The sequence below is a fragment of the Camelus ferus genome, chromosome 15, assembly GCF_009834535.1.
Source record: "Camelus ferus isolate YT-003-E chromosome 15, BCGSAC_Cfer_1.0, whole genome shotgun sequence".
NCBI classification, from domain to species: domain Eukaryota; kingdom Metazoa; phylum Chordata; class Mammalia; order Artiodactyla; family Camelidae; genus Camelus; species Camelus ferus.
Window position 1 is genome coordinate 39,327,095 of NC_045710.1, and position 25,922 is coordinate 39,353,016.

General features: G+C 42.5%; 1 protein-coding gene across 4 annotated transcripts in view; it reads left to right on the forward strand.

Moving 5' to 3' along the window:
* Positions 1 to 25,922, forward strand: part of SPTBN1 (spectrin beta, non-erythrocytic 1) — a 204,033-nt gene that overhangs the window by 47,532 nt on the left and 130,579 nt on the right. For 2 of the 4 annotated variants that reach the window (XM_032497549.1, XM_032497550.1), the window contains exon 2: positions 4,299 to 4,493. In XM_032497549.1, coding sequence (XP_032353440.1) covers positions 4,346 to 4,493 — 148 coding nt within the window. In that variant the 5' untranslated portion in view covers positions 4,299 to 4,345. Of the gene's footprint in view, positions 1 to 4,296; positions 4,494 to 25,922 lie in introns of those variants that run through there. The other 2 variants (XM_032497551.1, XM_032497553.1) reach the window with 2 other exon arrangements.

Genomic DNA, 25,922 nt, shown 5'->3' on the forward strand with positions numbered 1-25,922 from the left:
TCTCTGCCCTGTAGATCTGTGACAGAAGTCTCCTCGTCTGTTTCTGTCTTTGATTGTCTTTGTAATGAAGCAGAAAGTGAAAAAGCTTTTGGAGTATCTGTGTATTTTTAGAGAATTCCAGTTCATAGGAATTGGAGAAGGAGAGAGGATTAGAGAAGAGTACCGTGGTGCAGGGGGTTCACCTTGGCTTTATCATTATTTTTTTTAACTTATTCCTTATTTTGAGACACATGCACACATAGTTCAGATGGAGAAGGGCAGGGAAGCACGTTTATTCATCTTCCCTGAATCTAGCCACAGAAAGCATGGGTATAACTCATATCCCATCTGGGATACGACTGATTGTTGTTCATTCAGGATCATTTCCTGCTGGTGGTGATCATGTGAGAATTCGGGTCCTCACTGAGCACGTGGAGGCAGTGCGAACACTTCTCTGGAGAGGAGACCGTCTTACTCAGGCCAGCCATACAAGGCTTCTCAAGCTTTCCCAGTGGTGGACCCACCAAGGCGAAGTTCCAAGATGGCCAGCCCTCCTCTCTTCTCTCCTCCTGGTCTTCCCACAGACATTTAAGGACAGATTACTTCACTGGCCCTTGGGATCGAGGGCTGATAGTGCCTTGGGGAAATCTAGCCCTTTGCAGATAACCTCGTGGGGGCAGCTGCATGTGTGATGTAAACTGCCCTGGCAGCTGGCACGGCCCCTGGTGGAAGTGGGTCAGAGGCAGTGATGTCTGTAGCCCCTGCGCTTTCTGGAATCCCCATGCCTCGGGCACACTCCTCCATGCTCGTTCCTTGATGCTGACTGTTTCCTCACCCTCACGTTCCTGTCTTATTGCTGTTGAAACTAGGGAGCACCCTTTCACTATGGCCCTGGTGGGGTGTGGGGTGTTTTCTTTGACATTTCCCTGAAAATTAAAGAAATAGTAATTCCATCATTATGAAATTTCACTGCTTGGTGAGGATATTGGCTTAGGACAGAGACTATTGAAGAAAAAAAATGGCCCTGATATGCAAGTTCTAGACACTCCAGTGAAACAATGAAGTAAAAAGAATAGCTTATAGCTGATATTACTTTTGTATAGAGACTTATAGGAACTTTAGCTTCCAGTCACCTCTTTACTTTGAGGAACAATGATGTTACTAAAGAACACCTTTAAAGAAAGATACTTAGAAAAAATGTGCTTACATTCTCTGAATGAGTTATTTTAAACTTAAGTCAAGGATTAACACTTGCTTGTTGAGAAATTTGTGGAAAGCAGCCAATGATTTGGGGGCTAAGTCAGGGTTGGAAGAGAAATTCGTGGGGTTGTAGCTGGGCTTATTTAAGCAGAGTCGGGGGTGAGGGTGTTGGAGCACAGGTTGGTAGCTGCCCTGCGGGATGTGGTGTGGCTGGTTCTCATTGGTCAGCAGGTGGCACCAAATAGCCAGAACAAATCTGGAAAGAGGTACGTGGTGTTTAGATTTCACCTTGAGCTGGTGTAAATCACACTTTGTGTACTTTCAGCAATTTGGAGTTAATACCATTTTCACATTCTTTCCCCCTAGAGATGGCCTCTTATAAGGCTGAATGTTATAGAAGTCTGTGGATTTGATAGAGTCATAAAAATGAACCATCTCCAAGGTCAAATGGTACACAGCAATATTGATTTTTTTTTTCCTGAAGGGGTTATGACTCTGAATGTAAAAGGCAACTGTAAGATCCTTTACTAGAATATACTTACTGGCTTAGCTGTCTGAATTGTTTTGGTGTTATTATAAAATTTCTAAAATACATTGCTAATGAAGATGTTAAAATGAATCTTCTGATAACTTCATGTTGTTGATGTTTATCATGTCCACCTGGTGGAAATCCAGGATTTTACTCCCATCCAAGATGTTCCTGTTTGAGCAAAGTGGGTGACTTTGTGAGAGACAGCTGTGTGGCTCAGTTGTGAGGTGGACGCACTGCTTCCTCCGCAGGAACACAGAGGATGTGTTGGTGGCGTTCTCGGATAGCTTATGGGAAAACAGCTAATGACAATAGGGGGCAGATCTGTGCTGGTGTCACTGATTATAACACTCTGAGGTACAGCTCGTTTGTTTCAGCTTAACTTACTGACCACGGAATCCTGGTTCCATGTGCCACGTGTGGTTCTGTGCTGGGACTTGAGAAAAGCTACATTTTGAAGCACGTTAAGAGAAATGTTTCTTTTCTGAGTATGTGGCTTTGTTGGCTTTTTTGTTTGGTGACATTGGTGAGGGGAAGATGTCAGCTTGGGTGGTCGCTCTGTGGTTGCTGGACGGTGTCTGGTCTTGTTGGTGCACGAGCTCTAGTGATTAGGCTGCTGACTCTGGTCTGTGCCCACCTTCTTTGTGCTCGCTGAATGAGGTTTTCGTGAAATGAGCATCTACGTTCAGAATCTTATCATTAATTTTTGAATCTTAAGATGGAGCAGGTGGGAGAGGGTGGGAGGGGAGATGACAAACATCCTTTCCCTCGGGACATCGTCCTGCCACTGAGGGGGATGTGTGCATCTTTCTTTTTCCTCCTTCTCCTCTTTTTAATTTACTCAGACAGCTTTGTCTATAGAATGTGCAGAAACTTAACCACACCAATAAGAATTCAGCGCACCTCCTTACCTTCTTGAAGCTGTCTTTCACACGGCACCAGGGTTGATCTTTTAAAAATATACATCCGGTGATGTCAGTTGTTAGGTCAGAATCCTGCTGTGGCTCCCATCACACTTAGGCTAACAGCCCTTCGTGGTCTGGCCCACCTGCCTTTCCAGCCTCCTCCTGCCTGTCTCCCTGCCCACCAGACTCCAGCCACACTGAGCTCCTCGTTCCTCCCCCAGGCCCTGCTCTTCTCCCCGCGGGGCCTTTACACGAGCTGTTTCCTTTGCCTGGAATGTTATTTCTCTTGATCTAAGTATGACAGGATCACTGAGATCAGGTGTTCCCTGACCACCAGATCTAAAATAGTCACTCACTCATCTTTTCTCTTCTGTTTTTAAATGGAGAGATAACCGACAGCTAGTATTTTGTAAGTTCAGGGTTAAGGATATGCGGTTTGATACTTTTAAGTGTTGCAGTATGATTGCCACTGCAGTGTTAGCCAACACCTCCGTCACTTTACATAGTCATCCTTTCTCTTTTATGGTGAGGATGATTGAGTCTAGCCCCTTCGCAGCTATGAGGTGTCTAATGCAGTATTTTTTTTTTAATTGAAGTGTGATTGATTTACAATATTAGTTTCAGGTGTGCAGCAAAACGGTTATAATACAGTATCGCTGATCACTCACTACCACATCAGGCCAGTTTCATTTTATTTTCTTTCAACTATCTTGCCTTTTTTTGTGTGCTTTTCGTCCAGCTCTTCCTACTAGGACGTAAGCTTCACTAGATCTGGGTCCTTGTCTTATTTACTGTTATCCCGAGCATCTGGAACAGTGCTGAATGTGTAGTAGGTCTGCAGTACATTTTGGTTCCATGAGTAAATAATAGCTGTATTGAAGGGAGAAACTATGTATGTAAAGCTAAATATATTTCTCTTACTTCTGTGAGGGCACTGTGATCAACTAAAGATGGCAGTGGGCCAAAAGTTGAGGCCAAAGTTCTAGTTTCTCATGTATCTCTGTAAAACACTGGCCCTGGGAGGGTCCCTGAGGTGTGGGTATTGGGGTTGGTAGTAGAAATATGCAATAACAGCCATATACATAATTGCAGTCATTACTGGGTCATTATTTAGCATCGCTAAACAGCAGTCCTGTCCTTGGTGCCATACATTTATTATTCATTTAGTCTGGGGCATCAGTTCTCTGATATGTAAATAAGATGTTTTGATAACAATGATCTGTTCTCTCATATCACATTTTATGAATTTCCAGGAGAAGCTAAAGGTTTGTAGTTTATGGTGACATACAATAGAAATAAATTAGTTCATTTGGAAGCCCAAGGTAGATATTCATCCAGCTCTAATGAAGCTTTAAAACTGCATAATTTAAGCTTTAGAAAGAAGGAAGGAACCCACCCTTTGTTGGGCACCCATCATCTCCTTCCATCTTGTCGACAACCTGTAGAGTACCTTCCCCCTTTAATGACTGGGGAAACTGAGGCTCAGAGATGTCAGGTCCCTTAGCCAAAGTCACACACATGTCATGAGGCAGTGCTGAAGCTGAAAACGAGCTGTGGTTGCCTCCAGAGGCCTTCTCTTGGCATGTAGGAATTGTGTTTCCTTCTGCCCACCTTTGTCCCCATGGGTTTCTTGGGAATCTACACGCTTAGACCTCTAAACAGGGTTTTCCTTCTCTTTCTCACAGACCTCTAAGAAGGAGCTGATGTGGAGGAGCAGCTGAGACAGTCCAAGATGACGACCACAGTAGCCACAGACTACGACAACATTGAGATCCAGCAGCAGTACAGCGATGTCAACAACCGCTGGGACGTGGACGACTGGGACAACGAGAACAGCTCAGCGCGGCTCTTTGAGCGGTCACGCATCAAGGCTCTGGCCGGTCAGTCTCCCTCACGCCCCACCGCAGACGCCCGGGGAGCCTTACAGGCCCCTTAAAATCATCCACCCTGTCCCCACTATAAGATCAGCTCCCCCCTACTTGAACGTGTCCCACCAGAGCAAGCTGACCGTTTCATAAGGTGGCCAGTTCCGTACTGGGGGAACTGTCAGTGCCAAGGCCAAAATGATTCAGAGTACAGGGTGGTTTTATAGCAGTTCAGAAAGAGCTGGCCTAGATTTGTAAGAATACTTTTATTTTTGACACATGTTACAGTTTAGAATATTGAAGTGTACTATACCTTATGCAAAAATATAGTTGACCCTTGGACTATGCTGGGGTTAGGGGTGCCAGCCTCCTCACAGTCAAAAATCCACATATAATTTTTGACTCCCCTCCCCCAGAACATAACTACTAATAGTCTACTGTTGACCAGAAGCCTTGTTTCTAACATACACAGTTGATGAACATGTATTGTCAGTTATATGTGTTATATACTGGTGTATGTGTATGTATTATATACTGGCATTCTTACCATAAGGTAAGCTAGAGAAAAGAAAATGTTACTAAGAAAAATCGTAAGGGAGAGAAAATACATTTACTGTACATATATGGATTTATTGAAAAAAATCCATGTAAAAGTGTACCTGCACAGTTCAAACTCATGTTGTTCAAGGGTCAACTGTGTACTGATTAACCTGTGTACTTAGGTTATATGAATTAACTCGACCTGTTACAGTACTTACTTTGAGTGACCAAGGTCAGTATCACATATAAGGGTTTTAGATCTGAAAATAGCTTAATCTGGTGAGGGCACATTTAATGCAATATAACAGGTAAATTTGCCATTGATAAAGTGAACAGGAACGCATTCTTACATTGTGATTTCTTACTCCCTTGTTGTCGTTGAATACTTGGAGCACACTTTTACCATGGCCTAGATGGGCTGGGGAGTGTTTTGTCCTGAAATTGCCCTGAAGATCAGGAAGGCATTCCATCTCAGTGAAAACTCAGCAGTATTGAACCTGTGTAAACCAAGGGGCAATGTGGAATTTATTCAAATCTTGCCTCTGTACTTTGAGATTTCAAATAAAATATTTCCAAGTGAGAAAAGAAAAAATTTTCCCTACTATGTTTAATTATGACAAGTAAATTGAGGGTGTAACTTAAACAGGTAAGTTGACTGTTCATTGTGAAGATAGCTCACTTTTTTGTGATCTTTACAGTGTAATCTGATGATGAGGCGTGCATTGTTTAGAGTTCTCTTGATTGTAAGCAAAAGGAAACCTAACCCAAAGTGGTTTAAATGACAAAGAGAAATGACAGAATAGTAGACCAATTCAGCCTTTAAACCAGACTTACTCCGGGCTTAAATGGTGTGCCAAGGATCCAGTTTCTTTCTCTCCACTTTTGGGCTTTACTTGCTGGTGTGGACTCCACTCTCAGGTAGGCTCCTGGGATCCTGGAGTCCCGGGATGGCTGCCCCAGGTCCAGATCTGACCATAAGGACATCCAGCAGAAAAGAGCACCTCTACCTCCCCAGTGCTGTACTCCCACCATGGCCCTGGGACCAGCCTCACTGCCTTGACTGATTGTGCTGGGGCCACATGCCTCTTTCAGACCCTCTCTGCACTGAGTGGGAAGAGGCTATGCTGAGTGACACCAGCTAATCAGGATGCATCTTGGAGTGCAGGGGTTTGGGGAGGGGGGGTGGTGAGGGGTCAGTCCCACCCAAACAACTTGCTTGGCTAGAAAACTTGGAATCTAACCGGAAGGAGGAAGAAGGAAATGGATATTGGGATGCAGCCAACTAAATGCCATAGGAAAATTGTTCAGCTGCCTGAGGATCATTTGTTTCTGGTGGTTTTAAGTATCTTTCTTGAGTTTGCCTGATTTGAGGGCATAAATGAATGATTAACCAGATAGTCACTCCAGAATTGGAGCTTTATTTTCTGGCTTATTCATTAACATTGAACTTTATGGAAACCATGGTCCAGTCTTGTGCTAGTGGATTGACTTGTACTTTAATCTCTTACCTCTTTTTCTTGAGTATTCACTTGAGCCTTTAGACCAGTGTATTAGTGGCTGATTATCTTTGGTCATGAGTCACTTACGTTCTGGTTCCAGAATACCAGGTACAGTTGACCCTTGAACACCATGGCTTTGAACTCTGTAGAGGATTGGTGTCTCTAACCCCTATGATGTTCAAGGGTCAACTGTATTAGCTCCCTTTTAAGGAGAATTTTCCATGTGAACTGCAGAGCAGCTCCCTGCTCTTTGCGTCTGTTCTGTAGTTCCGGAGGAGATCTCCAGCTGTCCTTAGCATTGATCAGTTGTCCCTACGCTTCCTAAGATGCCGTTCCCTCTATGTTATCCAGGTCCCTGAACAATTGTAGGTATGATAATAATAGTGAATACTCAATATAGTACTTACTGAGTGCCAGGCACTGTTCTAAACACATTGTGTATATTAACGGTTAATCTCATAACAACAGTATGGGGGAGATAATTATCTACAGTGTACAGATGAGGAAACTGAGGCACAGAGAGATTAAGTAGCTTGCCCAAGATCACACTGCTGATAAGTGGCTGAATGCAGACTGGGTCTAGAGTGTATACTAAGTATTTATTCAGTTAAATATAAAATGATGCAAAGCTCGTTGGTGTAGAGTATTGATAATGGGTAATTCAGACATGTTAAAAAGATCTTTAGAACTCAGGAATGCATCCTGTGGCCTGGAAAAGGCCATGAGTAACCATGAGAAGTTATTGTAAAGAAAACTTGCTGCTTCTAGGATAAATAATGTGGGGGAGAAAAAAGAATGGCTTTGAGTGAATCCAGAAGACAGCAGGAAAACTGTCTGTTTAGTGGAAGAAATTATCTTATTACCTGACTTCCCAGTTCTGTGGGACAAAAAAAAAAAAACCCAAAAACTCAAAAACTCTGCGCTAAGAAACCTTTTATGCTGATAATAGGTCAGCCAGCAGTGTCTAGAACCATGGTTCTAGAATTTGAGTGGGCTTCAGAGTCACCTGGAGGTTTTGTTAAAGCACAGATGGTGCCCCCTTTCCCCTGAGTTTCTGATTCAGTAGGTTCAGGATGGTACTTGATAATTTATGTTTCTGACAGGTTCCCAGGTGGTGCTGATGCGCTGGTCTGGGGCATCACATTTTGAGACTGGTGTAGTCTGTTGATGGTCATCAGGTCTGCTTCATTGGGTGTCTTAAGACCATTTCATCCAGACCCAGCTAAAGTCTAGGGAGAATTAGAATATCAAACTGAACAGAGTTAGCTTAAAAGATACACTTTATGTGGGCATGATGTGGAAGGCTGGCCACCTGATTTTGAGGAAAGGGAGATAGCTTCTGTTACCTTATAAGGAAGTGGTTTAGTGATAGGCTCAGCGTAAGGGAGTGCTGTTGTAGGGTTTCTGTTCCAAAAGCATGTTTAGAAGCAGGAACTTATGGGTTGGAGCAGTAGAAATGTACACATCAAGTTTTCTGTGGCCCTCTAGGGTGCTCTACCTGTCTAGTCTTCCCTAGACGGCTGCCTGAATTTTGAGGCAATTTACAAAAGACTGTCATGCAGGAATTCATCTTTTTGCAGTGCAGTGTATCTTTTATTGATAGTGTAACCACCACTTAGTGTTGTGTCCTTTACTAAGTGGCTTTAAATGTCTGTATCTCTAAGGAAGTAGGCTAGGTAAACTACTTGCTACTAATTTTTACCCAATTTATAGATCCTTTATTACTAGGCTGATATATATATATACATTTTTTTTCTTCCTGTGAACTGTAAAAATCATTCTTAATTTCAGTTTTACTTGCTTTCATTCTCTTCATCTTTGGGAACTGCTTTTAACTCAGTGTGGTGTAAGAAGAATAAATTTGGTCTTTGTCCTTGTTCCTGGGCAGAGTTCCTAAAATCCTTAGAATTAACAAGTGTCTTTTGTTATTCATAAAAAGCCACTTCACCATACCTGGATTTATGCTAAGGAGGTGACTTAGGGTGAGACGTCTAGATAGATAGCCTTAGGACGGGGCTGCCCACCAGGTGGTTTAGAAGGTGGGAACTTTTAGCCCTGCCCATCGACCTCCGGTGAGACAGGTGGTACTGGAGGTTAAGTTCAATCACCAATGGCCAATGATTCAATCAGTTATGCCTACAAATGAAACCTTCATAAAAACCCCTCAACAACAAGATTTTGAGAGCTTCTGGGTTGGGGAACACATCAGTATTCTCGGAGAGTGGTGCTCCCTGAGAGGGTGCGGGAGTTCTGCACACCTCTTGGCGTTCCTGAGTTCTAACCTTTATGATAAACTGGCAAACATAAGTAAAGTGTTCTTCTGAGTTCTGTGAGTTGCTGCAGCAAATTATCGAACCTGAGGCGAGGTGGTCATGGGAACGCCTGCATTAAGAGCCAGTCAGTCAGAAGTACAGAGCCCAGAGCAGGAGCGTGGTGTCTGAAAGTGGGAGCAGTCTTGTGGGGCTGAGCCCTTAGCCGTGGAGTCTGTGCTGACTCTGGTCAGTTAGGGTCAGAATTGAATTGAATTCTAGGACACCCATTTCGTGTTGGAGTAACAGACTCAGTAGGCTATTTCATGAGGGAGATGGCTTCTCTGGTATGGTGTGTGACGTGTCTGTTTTTTTTAAGTCTAGAAACCTGACCTGTAGTCACTTATCAAGTGTCAGTTTATCATCATAAACAAGAAAGAGTCTGGAGTTGGTTCAGTTCCATTGCCCAGTGAGTGTTGAATCTCTCCATTTTCCTTAAACTTTTTGGCTTGAAAATTTGCCCGATTCCTGTCTTGTTACTCATCACCCCTTCTGCTCCTTATTGGTCAGAAACATAAGCGGGAAACACAGGTGGATGCGCAGGGAACTGAATTCTCCTGTCTTCATGGGAGACTGGTGGGACTGGAAACAGCAGCTTTTTCCAAAGTAGAGAAATCCTTCATCTGAAGGTTCCACCTCATGCAAGTTAGGTGAAGAGGGATCCCTGTCTCTCGAATCTTTAGCTGGTGAAAAGTTCAAGACTTTGAACTTTCAAAAACAGCGTTAATATTGACTATTGCCACGTATTCAAAATTTTTATGTGTGTAAGGCTGGTGAGATACGTATTTATGCCTAAAATTGAATGTGCTACCATTTACAATTCGAAACGAAGATGAGAAGAGCTTTGATCCATCATGTTGTGTAGTGAAGCGATCACCCTGCCCATTCCCCAAGGCAAGAGCGCTGTGCAGTGACTATTTGCGTTCTGTAACTGGTTACTGCATCCTGCGAGGGCATACCTGCATTCCTGGCCTCTGACGACGTTGCCGCAGCAGTGTGGACCATGTGGTGGTGAAGACAGTGATTCACGATAAACTGGACTTTTTTTTCGAAACCAGAATTTTGTAAAAAATAAAAACAAAACATAAAACTTTAATGTTTTTAAACTTCTAGTTTAACAAAACTAGAAGATGTGATATACATGCACAATGGAATTTACTACTCAGCCTTAAAAAGAATGAAATCCTGTCCTTTTCAATGAGATGGATGGTCCTTGAAGGTATTATGATGCTAAGTGAAAAAAGTCAGATGGAAAGACGAAATAGAATGTGATTTTACTCATATGTGGAATCTAAAACAAAACAAAACAAAAACCGAACAAACAAAATAAACCAGAAACAAAGTCCCAGATACAGAGATCAGATTAGTGGTTATCAGAAGCAAAGGGAGGCAGGGGGTGGGGTGGGTGTGAAGGGGTGAGGGGGCTTGACCCGGTAGTGAATGAATGGTAACTAGACCTTTGCTGGTGATCACTTTGTAGTGTATACAGTTGTTGAGTTCTGTTGCTCTACACCTGAAACTGACATATTAAAAAAACTGTAACCTTTTAAAGAAATGTAAAAGGTAAACGTTTTCTTTTTACAGGGGATGTGTATTTATGGTTTAGGTTATATTTTGTGGGATCAACACAAATTAGAGAAGTAGGAAAAGTGGTCTTTTAAAAAGTGCAACATTTAGCTTGAAAATACTGATAAAGTATTTAGAATTAATATCTTTATATCAACACTCACAGTGAATTTAAAAAATTAAGTCTGTGTACCAAAATATTCTGAGTGTCTTTATAAGTGGCTTTACTTTTTTATTACCTGTATTTGAATTTTTCCTGAAATAAATCTGAGCTATTCTGTAATTAGGAAAAAAAGCATAAAAACCTCTTAACATCTAACATTCACAAGTTTTGATTAATTTTCCCCCAAAACAGTGGCCTAGAGATGGTAGGAGAAAGCCTGTGTATGAATGAACATTTAAAAATGACAGAAATTATAAACAGAATTACTGTGGGAGTTGTTACTCACCAGCATTTATGAACTAAAATTTTGCAAAAGAGCCTTTCAGCTAAGCTATGGACATAGCAAAAGAAATTGACCTTGAGTTTATATGGTTATGGGAGATTGAAGGACAGCTGAGAGACATAGGAAAATGAGGTGAAAGCACCTAATTGTATCTTTTACATTACATGGATGCAGTAAATAACAGTTATTAGTGGCTATATGTGTAGGTCAGATTCCCTTTAAACATAGGCACTTGAATGACCAAGAATTTTGGTGGAGTATTTAATCAGCTAAAGCAGTGATTTACTTTAAATGTCAGATCAGTGCTGTCTGGAGGAAATATAATACTAGCCATATGTGATTTTAAATTTTCTAAGGAAGGTACATCAGTTAATCAGACTATCTAAAATACTGTCAACATGTAATCAGTGTGAAACGTTATTGTAAATGAGATACTGTACATATTTTATACTAAATCTTTAAAATCTAGTGTGTATTTCGTGTGGTCATTTTTAGTCCCATGTGGCCAGTAGCTGCTGGTTTGAACAGTGCATCTCTAGAGCCTTCACACAGACGTTTTTATTGGTTAAAACTTTATAGAGCCTGCTGAACAAATGTGGGCTTTAAAATACTCATCACAGATTTAGTCTTGGGTAGAGTTGTGAAGTAGTAGTTGGCCACTTGGCTAAATGTGGGTTTAAATTCTGATGAAGAATAACCCATCAATTGAGTCATTATTTTTAAAATAAATACTTTTTTATGTGTGTGCACTTTCCGGCACTAAACTTTCATTAAATGGATGCAAAGTAGCATCAAAGACAGATCTTCTGCGTCTGCACTCTGCCCTTTCAGCTGAAGACTTCGGTGCTGTTCTCAAGCACTATTTTTGGATGCAGAAGACTTAATAGTGCACTTGTATAAAAATGCATATTCCAATCTATTCCCTCCCCACCAAGAAGTTTGAGATTCACTACCGTGGGAGAGCACACGAATCTGCATTTCTTAATGCATATGATACACTTTGAGAAATACTTTTCCTGAGACATGTCCTGAGTGTTCTCACTTGATATTCAGATCTTATTATCCTTGAATATTCTCACCAAAGTGAAAATCAACTTTCATCTCTCCTTTAAAATATTAGTCTGCCCTTTCCCCCAGTAGGTAGGTCACAGTTATGTTTTGATATCTCAACACCTAAGAAGGCTTAATCCTGCCCGAACTGAGTTTAGAGCTGTCTCCTGGCAGGAGGAACACATTCTTGCTGTAATCCCTGCCGTCATTATAGCCCCTGTCTGGGTGGGTCCTTCTCCAGGAGGTGATTGAGGTCCCCCTGCCCCAGCCCCTATACTTGTTTGGGCCTTTTGATTTGTAACCTCCAGGAGGGCAGAAAATTTCTTGGGTGCCTAAGTTAGCTCTCTAGTGCTAATTAAAATTAGTGGGGACACTTCAAAAGTATATCCTAAAAAAAAAAAATTGTGCACTTACAGATAAAATACTTTAGGCCCAGGGTTTTCTTAGGAGGAAAAGAACTGGATTTTATACACTGAGAAATAGAACAGAACTTGCCATCACTTTCTGCCAGTTGACTGCAAATTTCAAGGTATTAAAATTATATACCTAAATTTTTTTACTTAATCCCTAAATAGATGGACCTACACCTAAATGGAGGAAAACTTATTTTAAAACTGTAAAAGATTTTTCAGTTTACGTTTTTTGAGAGCTGTCTTACTGTCTTTTCTACCTATAGTCATGAGTTTCAATTAGGTGGTTTAGATATTGGCTTCATACTTTTTAAGATCTCCTGTAATATGATGGTTTTACTTAGAAACTTCCCAGAATACGACTGTTAATCAGTCAGTCCCCTCTGCCAAGGCGAATACACGAAGAAATAAATATATGCAAGATATGTGACTTCCTTCTGGTGAGAGCATGGTGCCAGCTTGCTATTGAATATGCAAAGGGGTGTATAAAACATGATCTGGAATGATCTAATTAGGAGGAAGAGACCTGTTTACATGAAACATGAACTAAACTTGTATGCCAGTGCCAAGGAAGTAGTATGGGCAGTGAGTGCTCTTAGTGATTTTGAGGGGAGGATTGATCACAAAAGGGGAAAAACCAGTCATTTTGAGAGGATGGGTCGAGTAATGTAAAGACCATTGGAACTTGGAGAGAGAGACTGGGGCTTGAACCTTGGCACGCCTGCTTCCAGTTCCACTGCAGCAGAACAGAGGAGGCCAGGCTGCAGGTCTTTGAGGACCCCTTTCAGTGAAACAGAAAGTGCTTTTGGCTTCTCAAGATGATACACCACCTGAAGCTTGGACTCACTCCTTGAAAATTAAGCTAGAGCTTTTCTTACTCACATGCTTCACTGGCCTGTTCAGATGGAACACTTTTATGCCCCCAGGGAAAGTCTCCTTGCATGATGGAGTGGATTTTTATAGTCAGGATTAACAGATTTAATAGCTACCCATCTTTTCCCTCATCCACTCTTGAGACTCTTTGCCTAAATTAAGCATTATTTGGGCTCATTTGTGAGAGAGGCATGGTCCCTAGTGCACAGTGAATGCACCACCCCTCATTTTTGAAATCTGAATCTGAACGAGTATTTCATATCAAAGAGGTTCGTGCAAGAGAGAGTCTGTTTAGGTCATTACATGTCATCCTGGATCATACCCTCTGTTTATTTTCTTATACATAAGGCTTCATTAATTTCCTGACCACAGGACTGCAGGAATTCTTTCTTTTTTTGGCCCAGTTTCCTCAGGTTTCTCTCCCCTCTCTGTCTCCTTACTGCTTCGATTCCTGCCACCCTTCCTTGTAGTCCTCAAATTCTGTCCTCAGCAATGGCTGCAACCCCCTAGGAGCTGAGATGAGTAATCTGGCTGGGAAAACCAGCCTACTAGTTCTCTCCTTCATTAAACCTCTTAACCACACACCATTCCCTCTTCCTAACCAGCCCCCATTCCTGCCCCTCGGCTTTCTTTCTAGAGCCCCCCGTCTCATTCCTCAGTCATGTAGGAGAACGTCTCCCTCCTCATCCTGTTGCTCGTCTTTTCCTGCACCTTAGCCTTTGTCTTAACTCCTCACCCCACCAGAACAGTTTCCTTAAGTCATTCTCTTACTTTTGAGTAACTGTAATCACCGTGTCTATGGGAAAATCCCATACATTTTATGGTTGATTTATAATTGAACTTAGGGAATAGGACCTGTTTTTGCTGGGGACTGCCTATGTAAACAAAAGAGGAAAAATTTGTGCTTTTCCTTGTCAGTTCTGCTTTTCCTGGCTCTCTCTGCATGTATGCCCTGCAGCTCCTGCCATCATCTGTCTGTCTCTTAAGTATCAGCTTTATTGAGATACTGTTTGCATACCATAAAATTTATCCCTGTAAAGCATACATTCAGTGGGTTTTTTTGGTTTGGGTTTTTTTTTTTTTAATATACTCAAAGTTGTGCAACAGTCAAAACTAATTCCAAAAAAAAAAAAACTAATTCCAGAACATTTTTATCACCTCCACAAGAAATTGCGTACACACTTGTGGTCACTTCCCATTTCCACCTCCCCCCAGCTCCAGGCAGCCACTAATCTAGTTTCTAACGATGGATTCACCTATTCTGGACACTTCATCTAAATGGAATCATACAGTATGTGGCTGTTGTGACTGGTGTCTTTCACTTAATGTTTTTTAGGTTCATCCACGTTGTCACATGTATCAGTCCCTCATTTCTCCCTCTGTTCTCTTATGTAAGGAGTAGTGGCAGATAAGTGAGGAAGAACAGAAAAAAATTGTATGAAAGTTTCCAACAGCATAATACTGTGATTTTATTTGTTGGTTGCAGATGGCAGCTCCATTGTAGGCATCTGAAAGTACTACAGAGTTAAGTACTTTTTCCTTTACCTGGATGTGGTCATCAGAAAAGCCTACTGGTGGGTGTTTGGTTGTCTCATATGGTCATTCATCTTTGTTCCTTCTATTAAATTCACTTACACAATTTAACTCTTTTGCCAGTTTTCTACCAAAGTGGATGTGAGAGCAGGTAAAGAAGAAAATATAAGGAGGTAAAAATAAAATGTGTAATTTTTATGCAGGTCATTTATAGTCTTGTAAAGACTTTATAAACATGTCCCACAATGAGAGCAAACTAAAAATGTCACAAAGTAGGTTTTACATTAACAATGCAATTCAGATAGCTAAGGTTTTTATTTAACTACCATTTTTAGCAGTACTATTCAGTTTAATTTTCTAATTTGTAGAGGAAATTGATGCTGGGTAGATGTTAAATAGTTTCTTAAACTACATTTTGATGTTTGACACCAAGTTGATGAAAGAAGATGGTTTTGATTATTAAACTGTGTATTCATCAGTAGTTGTGACATGATCACATTAAATAGTAATCCGGTGGGAGGGTTCTGGGTAGCAAGGTAACAAGCATTTGGTCTGTGTCTGCTGATTGGCTTCTCTGGCAAGAATCCTGCATCCAAAATTATTTGGGGTTAGTCCTTTCTGGTTGTCAGGAACAGAGATTCACTTGAGTATCTGAATGAAAAAGATCCAGGTGTGGTGGGGGCATGGGGTAGGTTATTGCAAAATTTCAGGTACTTGAGACCCAGAAATCCATTAGTGATGGAGGCTGCTGTAGGGCTGGAGGCATTCCTCACCGTTCAGAGGGGGCAGTGCCTCCTCAGTGCTAGCGTCTGCTTGTCATAACTCAGCTCCCACTTGGCTTAGGTGTGCTGTGGCTCCAACTCTGCCTCCAGCCAGTGGTTTCTCTTTTGACCTCATTACTAACTGACCCAGTATCCTGGCTTTTTCTAGTTCAGCTCTCTGTGAGGTTGAGTATGGAGATGGGGCTCTGAGGGCCCAGATGATCTTTTTATATCAGGTCACGACTAACTGGTTACTTACAAATGATGACTTCTAGAAGAGGTAGCCACAACATGGGGAAGAGCAGAAAGCCATAGATATAAAACATACCAGCCCATCCATCCACGGCTTAGAGGGGATTTAGCTGGCAGTTGGATCTGTGGTTGGCCTCCACTAGAAATAATGCAGAATTGTGTGTGGTTGGGTGGAAAGGTACTTTATATTAGGGCTTTCGGGAAAAGATATCGGTGTATCTTGTGTGATCAAAGGAAGAGCTGAACAGCCAATCTGAGGAAAAGTCAGAGCGCAGACAGGCCCCAGAACAACAGAAATTAAGGTTTTCCGTCTCTCAATCTCTTGATTTTAGCTTCTGTCTCTGCCCCTGCAGGTGGTCTTCCAGATAAGGGGGACTGTGGTTGCCGTCTGTCCCAGCACTTTACTGTCCACCACTTGCCCTGTGTTTCTAGTTCCAGTTGGAAACATTGGGGCTATTTGATAAGGAGGCTGTAATTTATGAGGCTTTAGTCAGGGAGCAACTCCTGAGCTGGTGAACTGTGGTGTGGGTGGAGGGAGATGTGAGAACATGGTAGCTCTCCTGGAACCACACGGAGCTCTTCCCAAAAAGGGAGCATGTAATCTATTTTGGGGAAATAGATTGTATGTGTAATATAGTCAGTGGAGGTGACAGTATTACATAAAAGTGCTGTGACACTTCCCCCAAACCTGAATCTTAGTCTCTTCATTTTCTGGTTGATAAACAGGTCCATTTTCCACAATTTTTATCTCTTCTATAGTATCATTGGATAATTTTCAAGGGAATTTTTTATCTCTTTCCTGCAAACCTGTGAATTTTCAGAATAAGGTAGTGGCATAATTGGGTGATGGGCCTTTGTTACTGGGTGAGGCTGATAAAAATTTTGCCATCCAGGTTTAAATTTCTGCAGACTCCTTTGATTTCTTAAATGTGTGTGTGAAATTGCTTTATTAGCCACATGACTGTGTTTGGAGGCATCGTAAGAAACAGATGGACTGAAGTCAGGGAGATGCTGGGCCATGTGCCAGGTCCCTGGCCCTCCCTGCATTGCTGGTTACCGGTCGGCTTGCCCTGTGAGTCTTCCGGGAACCCAAGCCCTCTCCACGTCTCCAGCTTGAGCCCCAGCTGCTCCATGGAGCCTTCTTGCCTGTGTGGCTCACACTGACCTTCTCAAGAAACTTCTTTGGCCCTTGTTATTCCATGCCCTACTCCCTGAGTCTTACTAGTTTCATGTGTGTGCTCAGGGTGGGTGTAGGCACACTCTCTCCCTGGCTGGTTGCTAAGCAGTCTTGAAGACGGTGTCACCGAGTAGTGTTCCTTTCGGCATTCTCTACAGCACCTCATGGAAGGCAGATCACGATTATGACTTTTGTCAGACTGAAGAACCCATTCGTGGTCAGAACTACTAAGTATCACCTCATTTAGGGAAAATTTCTCCCTAATTTCTATAATACCCATTGAAAAATGAGCTCTATGTATTTAAGAATTTTACATTAAAATATATTTACATTTTATGTTTACAAATACATTTACATTAGAACATATAAAATAATGCATTGCATTGTAAAAAAATAAAAGAAAAAAAAGGAAAGGAAAAAAAAAAACACTGCAGAAGCTGACAGTGATTGTTTCCGTTTCCCCAAACTGATCCCCATTCCAAAAGATAATTCCTTTTGAAAGTTTGATGCATATCTTTTGAAGTATTTGCCCTAGTAAACAGTAGCAGGACCAGCTGATTGTTCCAGTCTGGAGTTGAGTCTTTCTGCCACCAAGGTTATTTTCATTCAGTTTTCATTCCTGCAGGATCCTGTCTCCCTACTTCAGCGTTAACTGATAGAGATGCTTTTGGAAGTTTAGGGCATTGTTTGGAAGCTGGTACAAACCATTACATGGTGGATCAGACATCCTTCCACGAAACTCTCGATTTGGCTCCTGCCTCCTTTTGTGCTGCACGGGTTTGATCTGAGGGTTTTATGCTTTTTGGTTGGAAGAGCTAAAGCTTAAGATTTCTTTATTTGTCTACTCCTTCTTCAGGTCACTGCAGTGTTTCTGAACCTCTTCTTTGTCTCTTTGCCTTCTATGTGCCCAGGATACTAAAGGTGCTTAGCAGAGGGGGGCATCTCTAAAGAGATACCCACGCCCAGGTCAGTTTGTGTTTAGCCTGTGTTTTCCTAAGTGCTATCATTATCCTCAAGTGGGTGCCAACAGTTGGAGTTTGATAATTTAATGGTTCATTAGAAATGTGTAAAAGCTGGCCTCAGTTTCCCTCCTGGAATACTGTACTGTGACTTGCAGGACGTAGGGAATTTGTGACTAGGGACTGGTGGCCGCACACGGCAGGGAAGGAAACGTTCTCATTGTATATGGTTCCTAGAATGCCTCCGTTTTGCTGCAGTAGCCAAAGGCCGTTCGTCTATTCCTCGGACTAGGCTCCAAGGGGACTGGAGTGCTGTTGTCATGGTTGTTGTCCTGACTGATGTGCAATGTAAGCCTTCTCCTCTGTGGTTAACAACAGAAACAATCTAGTAACTTTGCAAATCCACGGGGCTAGTGGCACGTCATTTAGCCAGCTTGGCCCCCGGGTCGGTTTTTACCTTTTCTCAGGACATGGGCTCGACAGTTCCATGGATTGATAATCCTGAAGCTGTGTTATATGCGATTTTGGAGAAATAAGTTTACAGACCAAATCTGTTAGCTCTTGATATGTCTCTGCCGGAAAAATACAAAATTTTGTACCTGCAGCTGGTGGCCCTGCAGAGGGTTAATGTGCATCTCTCACTTTTGCCCTGAGCCCCTCCACACACCGTCCATGAAGCTGTCCCCAAGCATTTGAGAGAAAGCCAGAGGTGGAGGGGATGCTTGTAAATAATGTAGAGGTATTCAAGACTGCCTTGCAAAGTGCAGGATGGAGAGGAGGCAAGGCTGGAGGAGGCACTTGATACCCATTCGAAACCCAAAACCCCCGGCACTGAATTAACAGGTGTGCTTGTGCTGCTTTCTTTGTGCATTTAATCAGCCGTAATCGTCAGGTGTGACCACGTGCAGGGTTTTTTTTTTAACTCCCTCATTCAGGGAGCCATCTTAATCGGCATACCCACCACCATTACTCTCTGAACTGAATTTTTATCATGAAGGATGGTGTTTCTGTGGTTTTTAAACTGAATGGAGTACTTTAATTACGTCGATCTAATCTAGAACTGACTTAAGATTTTGAAAGAAAACAAATTGAGCAAAGTATCGGTAAGAAATATATTGTACTTGACAGCCTAGCACACACATAAACATATGTCCAGATCTTCATTGATTTATGACGAGGTTACGTTCTGATAAACCCATCAGCAAGTCGAAAATGTCATGAGTCAAAAGAATGCATTTAATACACCTAACCTACCTAAACGATAGCTTAGCCCAGCCGACCTTAAATGTGCTCAGACCACTTACAGTAGCCTGAGTCTAACACAAAAGCATATTTTATAATAAAGTGTTGACTGTCTCATGTAATTTGTTGTTTATACTACACTGAAAGTGAGAGACAGAGTGGTTGTAAGTATACTGCTTCTTTACCCTTGTGATCGTGTGGCTGATGTGCTGTTGCCCAGCATCGTACTGTGTAGCGCACGGCGTATCGCTATCCCAGGAAAAGATGAAGAGTCACAATTCAAAGTATAGTTTCTGCTGAATGCATATTGCTTTTGCAAAGTCGAGTTGAACCACAATAAGTCAGGGACTGTCTGTAAATGAGTATATGTGTGAATATATCCACCCACATTGAAATTTCACAAAGTAGTGTTTACTTGCATTTCATGAGATGCTCTGATATTTTCAGTTCCGTTTTTTAACACTAGTATTGATCCGCTAATTAGAGCTTATCACTAACAGGAAAGCCCTGTGGTAGCAGGTACGTTTGAAAGTATGTCTAAGTGGCCTCTCTTTTTCTGAGCTATGTGAATCATGATTATTAGAGATTATTTGATTTTTTTTGTTTCATTCATTAGTGAATGAGAGATATTTTTTGAGCACCTGCTGTGTGCCAGGCACAGTGATTAATGGTAGAAATGCAGTTGACCCTTGAACAGTGTGGGGATTCGTGCTGCTGACCCTCCATGCGGTCAGAGCCGCCTCTAACTTCCCAGGCGACCCTCTGTATCATGGGTGCTCGGTGTCTGCGGTTTCACATCTGCCGATTCAGCCAACCACGATCGTGTAGCTCTGTAGTACTTACTATTGAAAACAATCTGCAGATTAGTGGACCTGCCCGGTTCAAATCAGTGTTGTTCAAGGGTCATCTGTGTAGCGATAGGTGATTGAGTGAAATCAAGCCTGTGGTCAGTGGGAAAGACGTTCACTTCTCACAGAGGAGAGGCAGTGTCAGTAGATGGAAGGGAGTTCAGGCTGAGCAGGGGGTGCCCTGAACGGCACTGAGGTGCCCAGCTCTGCCAGGGAGAAGTGGATGAGGAGGTCCTTGAATGCCCTGCCCAGGAGTTTAGTCTTTATCCTTTTAGCCAGTCGTTTTCAACATGGAGTTCAGGAGAATTTTTAATTTTAAGTAGAATTTTGTTACCTCAGTAGGTAAAATGGCAAACTTGGAGCCACTCTGGGTGAAACAGAGTGGTCTCGCCTAGATCTCCGCCCCCCAGGGTCCTGAGCCTTCTAGTGACTTAGCCTGAGAAGCACCAGTCGGATGGGGCTTGGTCTCAGCAGGAACCCTCTGGGGACACCGTGGAGGAAGGCTCCGGAGAACGGCTGGAGTGGGAGGCCGTTCTGGGAGATGGTCCTGTCTGTCCAGGGAGGAGCAGAGAGGAAGTCCGGAAAGTGGAGCAGTGGCCAGGGGTTTGAGAGAGCAAGGGCTTAAACTGTTCATCAGAGTCCTAGGACTTGCTCTTCAGTGGGCTGCGGAGGGCATGGAAAAGGGACCAGGGAGGAAGGTGAGTTAGGTTTGGTTATATGAAGCCTCATGCTAAATTTTTCCTTCTGGGTGCCAGATGCTTGGGGTATCTTGAGGGTCTGATGTGGGTATTTTGGTCACGAATCTGCAAGGCAGGCCACTGTTCAGTTTTCGGTTTTTGTTTTTGTTTGGCTCTATCACATGGCCTCCAGTTTTCAGAATTATGCTTTCCTTTGCTTGCATTTGCCTACATTCTCTCTAGCCTTTGGAAACCGTATGGGCTCCGAGGCTCTCTCATCTGCCTCTCCACGCACCCATGTGCAGGTCTCCTAGGGCCCAAGCCCCCAGTTTTTCGTCCGTTTGGATTCAGGCGTCCAGGACCGTTTGTCTCAGGGCTGATGCAAAGAAAGGAAAAGAGTGGCTTTCGAGGTCTGGAGTCCGAGGTTAAACCCCTGCTCTGCCACTTAGCAGCTGTAAGGTAGTGGGCAGAGTTACTTCTATAGGAAGAGAATCAAAACATCCTCCTGGTGGGATGTTGAGAGAACTGTAATGTGGGAAGGTGCTTAGCTCAGTGTCTGCACTCTATAGGCACACGTGGGAAGTGTTAATTATAACTTTGCATTAGGAAGGTAAATCTTCTGAAGAGAGGGCTCCTGTCTTCTCCGTACTGAGAAATATTACATTGATGCACGATGGGAAGATCAGAAGTCAAGGTGGAAAAGCAAGAACATTCAAAGGGCATGTGTCCAATGGCCTAGAGACAGTGCTGGCCTGTGGCTTTGCTTGTGGGTGTTTAGAGTGCATTTGTGACTCCAGGCCTTCTTCGTTGGGGGGTGGGGGGAGAAAAGAACCGGAAAAGACTCATTTTTTTTAATTAAAAAAAACCTAATTAGGTTCCTTGCTTTTGCGTCTTCTCTTGCTACATTTTCCTGTTTTAGGTTTGTACTCAGTGCACATTAAAATGATCATTTCTTGAGAGTGACTTGGGGGAAAGTGCAATAAATATATAAGAACTTTCCTTGGAGTGGAGGTTGAGAAATTTGTTTATTTTTTTCCCTGCAAATCACCAAGGTCGGACGGAGGGTGGGATGGAGACAGGGATGGGAGACCTGCGTTCCTTGGAGGGAGAGGGCGGTGCTCAGCACAGAACATCCAAGCCAGCACTTGCCAGGAGAGGGTTGGTCCCTGGTGGGGGTTACTAGCTTTAGTGCTCTGTCCTTTCTTGTTGAGACAGCTGTAGTTTGGTATCAGGGGATAATAAAAAAGAAATATTTCTAGATTTTCAGGGGGATTATTTATAATACTTAAAATTTGTGTATTGCTTTCATCTTGGGGAAGATTATAAAAATATTACTGTAATACTCAGAGCAGTCTTTGGTAGAGGCCATTTGCCCCCATTTCACAGATTTCCGTCTGAGATTTTCTGAATGTGGTCGGTCATTTGCCCCAGCCTGCCTGCGTTAGTGGTAATACAAATCAGAGGCCCCTGCTTTCCAGGGCAGTAATTGCAAACCTCTGATGCCTATCTTTGACCTGTCTTCTCTAATTCTCTTGGAAATTGCCCTCCTTCGCATAAGTATTTGTAGGCCTCTGAATGCCCTTTAATTCATGAAAAAGAAATCTTGTACCTCTCCCTTCAATTACTCCATTTTAGAGAATGACGAGTAAGATTTTGCAATACCTTGAGTAAACTTAGAAGATTAGAACTGCTGGAGGAACAGAAGTTAGAGCAAAGTCGTTTTTTTTTTTTTTTTTTTTAAGTAATGAATACTCATTTGGGACATCATTGGTGACTGAGCTTATTTTGAAACCTTTCCCAGGAGAGCCAAACATTACCTATATTTAACAGAAAAACTGAATTAAGAATCAGATATTTTACAGCATTCTTTCTTCTGATTGTCAAGCACAAAAGAAGTGTGACCAGTTTAAAAAGGGGGGCCTTGGTGACCTATTTTTAAAAAAGGTCAAACGTTTATTTATGTTAAATAGTGTACTAAAGGTATGGTGGTGTGAATTACCTTGTAAAGTATGGAGGTATAAAATATATCCTAGATATGACTGTTGGTAGGTTGTAGAAACAACGTGAAAAATGTGTTTTGCAAAAGGTTACATTTTTACTTAAGGAAGGAGGGAATTAAATAAGTGAAGATATCCTAAGATCCCACCGAGTGACAGTTACTAGCTGGGCACTTTATTTAACGTGCTTCCTATTCCATTGCTATTCTGCTGTTAGAGAAAAGCCAGGCATTAAACAGGGGCGTTAAATTCTAGGAAAAACTTCTCTTAGGTCAAACAGCTTTTTATGGCATTGACAGAAGGACTTCAGATAGGAGGCTGTGGTCAGTGCTGTTACTGCAGCCCCGAGACTGGGTCCTGCTGGGCTGGGTGAGATGAGACTTGAATCATCCAACCTCTCTCAGCCTCAGTGTCCTCATTTGGAAAACGAGGGGGCGGGCTGGTTAGATACTCAAGTCCCTGAGGCCTGTAAGATTGTGTGTGGGCTCCTGAGGAGTTAGGAAGGCTGACTTCCCGTGGTTACCGAGGTGAGTTTGGGCCTCTCTTCCTGGTGGTTTCTGTGTACACAGTGAGATGCAGACTGTGTATGAGTCTAGGGATGATGACAACCTTTGTCCTTCTCCGGGAAATAATAAATGCCGTGTGACTCTGACTCAGGTCCTAGTCTCTTGTTAATTTTCTGTTAACTTTTTATGTTTGATGAGTCAGAAACACAGGCGCTTGTAGAGTGTTAACAAGACTTGGCTTATAATCTTCTCTCCTGTGTAATGGTTTTTGCCATTTGCACTTCCATAATCTTAAATAGGTGGGATAGAAGGACATTTTGATCAGCAGGAACCGTGATCTGTTGCTTCACGAGCCCTTATTACACTAAAATTATTCTTAGCAGGAAACTATGTATGTGCTCCGTTGACAGGATATCAGTATTCTTTAGCTGGGCGGCAGGTCTGAAGGTTGGACTTAACAGGGATCAGGCCTGACACCAGGGGTAACTGTGGTCAGTGGAGGTTACTCTGCAGCACCGTGTACACAGATGTGAGGCTTGGAGGCAATTTGGAGTCAATAAGTAATTTATTAGGACTTTCGTTGTAAAAATGAGACCTGGCAGGATTCCCATAGAAGTTTTTTTTTTTTTCTTCCTTAAGAGTTGAAGAGTAGACTTGGAGGACTTGGAGGAATCAATGTGTTGGTTGATAGCATTTGAGAACAGTTTGTTCAAGTTCAGAGTCATAGACGCATAACGTGGCTTTAGATCTGTTTTTTTCCCATGCCTGGAGTGGATTCCCCCCAAGTCTTTACTGAAGCTTTTAAAATTTTATTTTTTTAAAATATGGTTAAAAAACATAAAATTTACCATATTAACTATTTTTAAGTGTACAGTTCAGTAGTGTTAACTATGTTGACATTGTTATGTAGCAGATCTCTGGAACTTTTTCATCTTGCAAAACTGAAACTCAATACCCATTAAATAACAACTCCCCGTTCCCCTTCTCCCAGCTCCTGGCAACCTCCATTCTACTTTGGTTCCTTGAGTTTGACTACTCCAGGTACCTGATGTAAGTGGAGTTGTACGTTACCTTTCTTTTTATGACTGCCTTTTTTCATAATGACTTAACATAGTGTCCTCAAGTTCATCCATGTTGTAGCAGGTGACAGAATGACCTTCTCTTTTAAGGCTGAATAATATCCCATTGTACGTATGTTCCACGTTTTCTTCATCCATTCGTTCATTTGGATTACTTCCACCTCTTGGCTCTTGTGAACAATGCTGTGGTGAACATGGGTGTGCAAGTGTCTCTTTGAGATTCTGCTTTCAGTTCTTTTGGAGAAACCCAGAATTGGGATTGCTGGATCACATGTAATTCCAATTTTAATTCTTTGAGAAACCATCATACTTTTTCATAGCAGCTGCACCATTTTACATTCCCACCAACAGTGCACAAGGGTTCCAATTTCTCCCCATCCTTTAGTGAAGCTTTTATTATGTTATTAAGATAAGATGCAGTGGAGAAAAGGTACCATCATGGTCATAATTCATGTTTTTCCTGGTAAGTGGTAATTAAAAGGGTGATAGGAATGGTAATAAAAAAGGTGAGTAGAAAGGTGGTTATGGGTGAACTTGGCGGGTTTTAGAAAAGAGCTTAGTCTCTCTCTTCTCCAACTTCATTCTTTACCTAACATTAAAGTTCTAGTTATAATGACTAAATCCATTTGTCAGATATTCTTTTTAAAAATGCCTCCTGAATAAACTGTCCCCTTTGAACATCATAATAATAGAGAAAAGTCCGGTGAAGAAGACCGAGAGAAGGGGATTTGAACAACAGACCCTGGGGTTCCGTTCCTTTGGGGCTGACTGTGTATTGGTTCTCTGCTGGGCTGGGAGGCTGAGATCAGAGGGGCCGGGACCACAGCCTGGGGCCTCCTCTCTGAGCGGGTACAAGTTGGATGTTGGAGAACACGGAAAGATTCGGGTCGTCTTAGTACAAGCCTGCCGGCTCCAACTTGGTGTTGGTTGCTGGAAGGTGAGGTGGGAGAGGGGTGAATGAGGTTTCGTGCTCCCTGATTTTAAGCCCTGGGCCTGCTTCACTGACTGAAATGCATGAGAAATGGGTGTCACGTCCTTTGTCCTTGGCTCCCGATACCTTCAGGTGTTCCCTAGGAATGAAAGAGGCAGCAGGAGTTCAGGAGGCCTATTTTCTGGGTACTGGTACACAGTGACTTATTCTGTCTCTGGCCATGCCACTCTGCCTCATTTCCCTTCTCTATAAATAAGATGGTTGGTTCAGGTGAATGAATTTTGCAAAGGACCTTCTTGACACCTGTCAGGAGTTCTAGCTCTCTTGTCGTTGTGAAGGATTAAGGTTTGGTCGGGGCAGAGGTTTCTATAAGGTGGAGGAGGCCCTGTGGCTCTGTTCAGGCTTCTGTTCAGTGTTGAGGTTTCTGAAATGGCTGAATTGCCTTTGAACAATTGTTTCTTAGAGGATATTGGACTAGGTATGGAGTGAAGGTTATATAAGGTTTGTATCCACCCTAAAACAGAAAATGGTGTATTTCCAAGAGCGTTCTATCCAGAGGATCTTAGAGATGTTCTATTGCAGATCCCTTGGGCTTTAGGGAGAGCATTGTGAGAAGTCGAGGGACTGACTGGGGGTCAGCAAGGCTAGTCAGTGTCAAAAGCTGAGACTGGAGCCCACTTTTCACTTCTTTTGAGTCTGTCACTGGGGCACTCTCCATTATTTTAATTAGGTAGATAAGACTGGTACCCAAGAAGAGATAAGCATTACTATAAGGCAGCACAGGATAGG